Source organism: Medicago sativa, chromosome 2 (genome assembly GCF_051527215.1).
Source record: "Medicago sativa cultivar Bolivia chromosome 2, Bolivia_mono, whole genome shotgun sequence".
NCBI lineage: Eukaryota > Viridiplantae > Streptophyta > Magnoliopsida > Fabales > Fabaceae > Medicago > Medicago sativa.
Genome location: NC_140750.1, coordinates 79159465 through 79167962, shown reverse-complemented (window position 1 = coordinate 79167962; position 8498 = coordinate 79159465). Strand labels below are relative to the sequence as shown.

The window sequence follows — 8498 nt, the reverse complement described above, 5'->3', positions numbered from 1 at the left end:
CATAGTCAGTTTCTCTGACAACCCTACCATTATATCCTGTCTCTAGTTCTATTAGGACCTGCCTGCCACGTTGGATTTGTAGCAGCTCCCCTCTGCATTTTTTTATCTAAAAATATTTGTAGCTAAAAAATACTACACAATAATCACTAATTACAAATATTTCATCTGTTTATTAAAAAATCATTGGTCTTTTATTCTTTTAAGACAAATGCTAACCGATTCTCTCGAGACACTAGTTAAAAAATTATAAATAAAAATATTATTTTAAAAATTGTGTATTTTACTTTTTTAAATTTGAAAGTATTTTTTTTTAATGTCAATTTTGTTTTTTCTTGATATTTTTAAGAGCTCAATTAATGCTCTTGAAACACCGATTAACATAATTCTTCTTTTAAAGGCATCCATATCTTATTAGTTGATATACATACAAATTATGAAAATGTTAACCAGTGTCCCTGAGACACTGGTTAAGGAGTTATACAAAGAAATGTTATCTTGAAAATCATGCATTCTACTTTTTGAAAGTTAAAAAAATGTTAATTTCAATGTACATTTTATCTTTTTTTTTTTTTCTTTCTATTTTTAACCCCTTAACTCCTTTTGAAGTGTTTCAATCTCGTACTTTTGAATAGATTAAACGCAATATAAGATAAATAATTTTTAAACTTTTAAATAATTGATTAAGTGAATTTTTTTATTTTTTGAATTCCTCCAAAAAATTGAAAACATCTTATATATTTAATAAATATTTTATTAGTTTCATTATGATTATTTTTTATTATTTAAATTGATATATACTGTAATATAAAAATAGGTTATATTTTATCATGTAGATAATTATGAAGATATTTTTAAAAATTGGTGTTAAGATAAAGACATCTTAGATATTTTTTTATTAGTCAAATGCAAACAAACAAACAAAATTAAATACTAGTATTATTTCTACATACAATACAAAAAACTAAATTAAAAATATTTGAAAGAATATGTTACAGTAATTGTTATTATGCCATTTGTCATTGACTGGCGAGACGAATTCCAGCTTCCAGCTTAAGAAACCGTGTTTTCCCAATTTTTCCTTTAAAAAACAAACACAAAAAGTTACATAACAAATTCACCAAAACTAACTTTTTCAATTTTTCAATTCAATTCAATTCAAAAAAACTTAACTAAGAAATGATGTAGTAAAAAAAAAAAAAGTGGGAAATCTGGAATATAAGGGAAACTAAACATCGATTCCCTTAATTTCCTGCAGATTAGTACACAAACTCTCGTCAAGAGGAAGAAAAGAAACACACAGTTTCACACACCACGCGCCAATACATTCACGCGCCCCTTTCTCTCTCTCTCTCTCTCTAGACTTTGTCAATCTGCAAATCAAGCTTCTTCTATCGTCGTTTTCTATCTATCTTCGCCGTCCTTCACATCCACGATCACGCGTTTCAGGTTCGTTTTTTTCTTCTATTTATTGTTTTTCTCAATAATGCATTTTCTTGCTGAATTCATTGTTTTCGTAAGATTCATTGTTTTTGTAATGCATTCATGTTTTTTCGTTGATTTAGCTCCTTTTTTTTTTGCGTTTCTTTATTTACCTAATTCAAATTTGAAATTTCTTGAAGCTGCTTTGAATTCTTGAATTGGATATGATTTTAACGATTTTTTGTTCATGATTTTCAAAACCAAACATTGGATCACGATTTGCAAGATCTCTGTTCAGCTTTAATTTGATATGAATTTTGATTTGTTAAATGAAAATGAAAATTTATAACAATATGTTAACATGCGTTAAATTTGGATTATTTTTTCCGATTGCATGTTTTTTCTGTTTTTGTTGTATGAATTTTGATTTCTTGGGTTTATGTTGAATCTGACATTTTATAGGTTCAGTGTTAATTAATAGCATGCATTAAATGATCACTGTGTTTAATGATTTCTGTTTGTGTATTTTTTTTTTTTCAGGTTTTAGGAAAATCAAATTGGGGATGGAAGAGAGTGTTTGATTTTTCCTAGGGGAAAATATTTAGGTTTATGTTCTTGGTAGGTTGTGTGAGCTGTAAAGGAATTATCTTGAGCTGAAATCCCTTGGAGGTAAGATGCCACGGGTGAGGAGGATTAGGGCAAAGCTCCGGTGGAGCAATCTTTACACGTTTGGTTGTCTTCGGCCGAATACTGCCGATGAGGTGCCTCATCCACTTCAAGGTCCCGGTTACTCGAGAACCGTGTATTGCAACCAGCCTCAAATCCATGAAAAGAAATCTTTATTTTACTGCAAGAATAATATATCAACGACCAAATACAATGCTATTATGTTTTTTCCTAAGGCGCTGTTTGAACAGTTTCGAAGGGTTGCTAATATATACTTCCTTTTGGCTGCTTGCCTCTCGTTATCGCCAATTTCACCTTTCAGTCCACTGAGCATGATTGCTCCTTTGGCTTTTGTTGTGGGGCTTAGTATGGCAAAGGAAGCACTGGAGGATTCACGTAGGTTCCTTCAAGATGTTAAGGTTAATCGCCGGAAAGCTAGTTTCCATAAAGGCAATGGCGTTTTTGGTCTCAAGTCGTGGCAGAAAATTATGGTTGGGGATATAGTGAAAGTAGAAAAGGATCAATTTTTTCCAGCTGACTTGCTTCTATTGTCTTCAAGTTACGAGGATGGGATATGCTATGTGGAAACCATGAATTTAGATGGAGAGACCAACTTGAAGGTGAAAAGATCATTGGAGGCTACCTTTTCCCTTGATAATGATGGAGCTTTTAAGGATTTCTCTGGAACAATACGTTGCGAAGACCCAAATCCCAATCTTTACACTTTTGTTGGGAACTTTGAGTACGAACGTCAGGTTTATCCTCTTGATCCTGGTCATATACTCCTCCGAGATTCAAAGCTCAGGAACACAGAGTATGTCTATGGGGTGGTCATTTTCACTGGCCACGACAGCAAAGTCATGCAGAATTCTACAAAATCCCCTTCAAAAAGAAGCAGAATAGAGAAAAAGATGGATTATATCATATACACTCTTTTCTCTGTCCTTATAGCGATATCATTTATTAGTTCAGTAGGATTTGTTGTTAAGACTAAGTATGAGACCCCAAAGTGGTGGTATTTACGGCCCGACCAGATTGAATATCAGTATGATCCTAAGAAACTTGGATTTGCTGGGATGAGCCATCTGATCACTGCTCTTATTCTTTATGGATATTTGATACCCATCTCTCTCTATGTTTCAATTGAGGTTGTGAAGGTATTACAGGCCAGGTTCATTAACCAAGACCTTCACATGTATGATGAAGAAACCGGGACTCCTGCTGAAGCACGGACGTCAAATTTGAATGAAGAGTTGGGTCAGGTAGACACCATCCTCTCTGATAAAACTGGAACTTTAACCTGCAATCAGATGGACTTTTTGAAGTGCTCCATTGCTGGAACTTCCTATGGTGTACGTTCCAGTGAAGTTGAACTTGCTGCAGCAAAGCAGATGGCTACTGATCTTGAGGAGGAAGATTTTGATCTCTCTAATTTCCCCATGCAAAAGAAGGGTAAAGCGCCATGGGAAAATGTTGGAAGAGCTGAAGAAATTGAACTTGAGACAGTTGTTACTTCTAAGGATGGTGAGGATCAAAGGCCTGCCATAAAGGGATTTGGTTTTGATGACAGCCGGCTCATGAATGGTAATTGGTCGAAAGATCCCAATGCTGAAGTCATTTTGTTGTTTTTCCGGATACTAGCTGTTTGCCATACTGCCATTCCCGAGCTTAATGAGGAGAGCAACAGCTGTACTTATGAAGCTGAATCACCTGATGAAGGGGCTTTTCTTGTAGCTGCTAGAGAATTTGGTTTTCAATTTTGTAGAAGAACCCAATCAAGTGTTGTCGTACGCGAAAGAATTTCTGCTTCTGGACAAGTGGTTGAAAGGTGAGGTGGACATTTATGAAGTCTATTGTGCATTTCCGTTTTTTTTCTTCGGGAATACTTGCTATGGCTTTTACTTTTGAATCACCATGTCATATTTCTTGGCCTTAATATCCGATGTTTGTTTATTTTTGTGTTTCGGTTGAATTATACAGAGAGTATAAAATACTGAATCTGCTGGAATTTACTAGCAAAAGAAAGCGTATGTCAGTGATTGTACGTGATGAGGAGGGAAACATTATTCTTTTCTGCAAAGGAGCTGACAGGTTAGCCTAGTAATGTGATTTCTGTCTATTCTGTTTGTTGAACATATGAGGTTAATGATCAATTAAGACCTTCTATCGGTTTCAACATCAAAATTAAAATCCTCTTCAAGCTTGTGGAGTTTGTATTCGACTTACTGCTAGTAGTAGCACAGTTTAGTCTATATAACCACAGTAACTCTCTGCTTCCAGAGAAGAGGCTTGCATTAACACACACGCACACACACACACACACGAGCTGTCATAGATGGACTTTTATCTTTGCTCTCTAAACTTTGACATCCATTATTTTCTTGTTGTACAGTATCATATTTGATAGATTATCTAAGAATGGAAAGAAGTATTTGGAGACTACTTCTAGGCATTTGAATGAATATGGAGAGGTGGGTTTGAGAACATTAGCCCTGGCTTACAGAAAGCTTGATGAACAAGAGTACTCTGATTGGAACAACGAGTTTCAGAAAGCTAAGACAGCTGTTGGGCCTGATAGAGAGGCAATGCTTGAGAAGGTATCAGATAGTATGGAAAGAGAGTTGATTCTTGTTGGGGCTACTGCTGTGGAAGACAAGCTGCAGAAAGGGGTAGGCTTGATCATTACTTGTGGTCAATATATATTGCTGCTTTCCTATAATTTTTTCACGTACAAATTTTTATTCTTCTCAGGTGCCTCAATGCATTGATAAACTTGCTCAAGCTGGTCTCAAGATCTGGGTCTTGACAGGGGATAAGATGGAAACTGCAATCAACATCGGGTATGCGTACTGCAAATTATTTAACCCCACAACACTATCTGCATTTCAATTTTAAGTTTGAAGTTACTCAAGACAGCCTCTTCAAATGAGTTTGGTGATTTATTTTTTATATTTTCTGTGGTGCAGATTTGCATGTAGTTTACTTCGACAGGGCATGAAGCAAATCTGTATCTCTACTACAAATTCAGAATCAGTGATCAATGATGGGAAAGAGGTATTCCTTTCACTTAGATTGAGCAGAAAAAATTTACTATTTCACCAGGAGTCCATCTGATGTTAGGTTTACCCCTCACCCTCAGGCAATCAAAAGCAACATCTTGACTCAAATCACCAATGCCTCACAATTGATGAATCTGGAGAAGGACCCACATGCCGCTTTTGCATTAATTATTGACGGAAAAACTCTAACATATGCTTTAGAAGATGATATCAAACACCAATTTTTGGGATTAGCTGTTAATTGTGCATCTGTCATTTGCTGCCGTGTATCTCCCAAGCAAAAGGCCCTGGTAGGACCTTTTTTCTTTTCCCTTTGTATCTTTCTGGTTTCTATTTGATATTTTCTTACTACATTTTTTTAGTTGATCACTATAAATGGTGCTACTTGCCTAAGCTATCAAACTCGAGAGTCTTGGTAAACTTGTGTAGTCTCTGCAAACTAGACTCGTAAAATCGTAATAGTTAACTCAATATTGAAAAAACCTACATATGACATATATAGATGTTGTAATTATCATAAAAATAATAATAATTCAACATTTCAGCTCGAGAGTTTAACGACCATGCTACTTACACAAATATTGGAGTAACAATTGTGCGCTACTGCACTCTTGGCTCTATGTTGATGTTAGATGGGAAAAATTAGGTGTGGATCCAAGAGTTCTGCCATGCACTGTTATTGAAATACTTCTGTAGGTAGAATTTATATAGTATAAGTACTATCACTGTACCAACACTAAAAGTATGAAGTCGGTACTGTTTGATTGCATTTTCATTCCTCAATCTTTTGGCATCAGGTAACAAGGTTAGTGAAAGAAGGGACTGGGAAGACCACTTTAGCAATAGGTGATGGTGCAAATGATGTTGGCATGATTCAAGAAGCTGACATTGGTGTTGGAATCAGCGGGGTTGAAGGTATGCAGGTCAGTTCAAGCTCTTTAAATATAATTATGCAACACAAAATTATAACTGCAAATGGTGGATTACTGGATTTTTAACATTTATGTTTTTTAGTTGCAACAGCATATATTTCATAGTTATAAAACATACCAAGTTTTGATTTCATAAACCTTAAGCATTTTAAAAATGAATGGGGATGGTGACAGAGAAATCTATCATATTTACATATGTGGATGCTGAACCAGATTTCTTGTCAAGCCTTTTTGGTGATGTTCTTATTAATCAGTATTGACAATGCGATAGAGAAGTGAATCTCTCTTTGCTTTGTCAATCATTCATTTTGATTTCATATAGCTTAATCTCTACAAAATTAGAAAAGCTGAAAATCTGAAAAGATGAAGCTTCCCTTCTTTGATTGTTCTATGTTCTAATGTTTTTTAAAATATTTTACTATGGAGAACCATATGAGGAGCATCCAGTCTAAATTTAGTATTTACTTATTTCTGATGAGATGAAAAGCTAAAATTTCCAATTTAATACAAACAATACTATTGTGCAACCTATCTGCTGTCCATGATATGAACGTTTTGTTGAGGCACCATTACATGAAGTCGTGAGCATTAAAAGAACATGCTGATCAATGTTTTAAATTTAGGAAATTTCTTTGCTTCTGTTCATGTGAAATAGTGTAAATTGATTAACTTGTTGATTGGAGTTCATGTTCACTTCATCAATAATGAAAAATTATTTAGTTAAAATCTATGTTGGCCTGTAAACACTTCTTAATTGTTACGATCATCTCTGAAGTCAAGAAAACACGTGTTTTTCCTATTTGGAAAGCATGTAACATGTATAGAAGTTATATAACTCAATCTGGCAAATTCTTTTCAGGCGGTGATGGCTAGTGACTTTTCCATTGCTCAATTTCGGTTTTTGGAGCGGCTTCTGGTAGTCCATGGACACTGGTGTTACAAGAGAATTGCACAAATGGTAATTGGCATATGCATCTTAAATCTTGATTGTTATTCTCAGATTTTGAATGTCTTTCCTGCTTGTGCTGCTCATCCTGTTCAAGGACAGTAATGCATGTAACATTTTTTTCTTTTTGTATCTGTTATCCAATATTTCCCATCTAAACTGATTTTTTATGCATTCCAGATATGTTATTTCTTCTACAAAAATATAGCATTTGGCCTCACAATATTCTATTTTGAGGCCTTTGCGGGCTTCTCTGGTCAATCGGTTTATAATGATTGGTACATGATATTGTTTAACGTCATTCTTACATCGTTGCCTGTCATTTCACTTGGAGTTTTTGAACAAGATGTGCCATCTGAAGTTTGCTTACAGGTTTGTTTTCTTGAAATGCCTTATGGGTTTCATATTTTCATCCATGTTTGGATAACTCAGCCTCTGACATGCTAGTTCTATGCAGTTTCCTGCACTATATCAGCAAGGACCCAAAAATTTGTTCTTTGACTGGTATAGAATATTGGGATGGATGGGGAATGGTCTGTACTCCTCCCTCGCCATCTTCTTCCTTGTCATCATCATCTTCCATGACCAAGCATTTCGTCTGAATGGCCAGACTGCAGACATGGCTGCTGTTGGTACCACAATGTTCACCTGCATTATCTGGGCTGTCAACTGCCAGATTGCCTTGACAATGAGCCATTTTACATGGATACAACACCTCTTTGTGTGGGGCAGCATAGCCAGTTGGTACCTGTTTCTCTTATTATATGGCATGCTTTCTCCACATTATTCCATGACTGCGTACCAAATATTGGTTGAAGTGCTTGCTCCCGCTCCTATTTATTGGACAGCAACCATTTTAGTAACTGTTACATGCAATCTTCCTTATCTTGCCCACATATCGTTCCAAAGGTGTTTTAATCCCATGGATCATCACATTATCCAAGAAATCAAGTACTACAAGAAGGACGTTGAAGATCAACACATGTGGACGAGGGAGCGGTCTAAAGCAAGACAAGAAACAAAGATTGGATTCACAGCAAGAGTGGAAGCAACGATCAGGCAGCTGAAGGGGAAGTTGCAGAAGAAGCAAACATCAGGAGGGGTTTTTTCCCCATCATGACCGTTACAAAATGATTATTTAATAGGTTTCAATCTTTGTAGAGTTTGCGGGTTGTTCTTTTTTGGGCTCTAGTCTCATTCAAATTCTTTTTACATGCTTGTGTTGTTTGCTTTAGGGAGTGCGTTGAAGTCCCTTTCATTAAGGAAAAAAGCATGGGAGCCGTTGTAACATATTTAAGTAGAAGAGCTCACCACATTAGTTCATTCTGAGCGGTCAAAGTGTAATTCCCATATACCAACAGATGGTTACAATTCAAGTAAATTTTGAAGAAACGAGAGCAGCTACACAGTGTAATTACTACTAACTAGTGTTATATTTGTGGCAAGAGAATGGAAAAGTTGTCTTTTTTTGGTTTA

At 35.5% G+C, this 8498-nt stretch overlaps 1 protein-coding gene across 1 annotated transcript; it reads left to right on the top strand.

Annotated features, from left to right (window-relative positions):
• The first annotated feature begins 1243 nt into the window (after window positions 1-1243).
• LOC146951149 (putative phospholipid-transporting ATPase 4) lies at window positions 1244-8498 on the top strand. Its single transcript, XM_085747115.1, has 11 exons — window positions 1244-1446; window positions 1960-3913; window positions 4066-4176; window positions 4478-4754; window positions 4837-4925; window positions 5052-5139; window positions 5225-5434; window positions 5942-6067; window positions 6936-7034; window positions 7203-7394; window positions 7480-8498. The coding sequence occupies exons 2-11, from the start codon at window positions 2094-2096 to the stop codon at window positions 8140-8142; spliced, it is 3675 nt and encodes a 1224-aa protein (XP_085603241.1). The 5' UTR covers window positions 1244-1446; window positions 1960-2093; the 3' UTR covers window positions 8143-8498.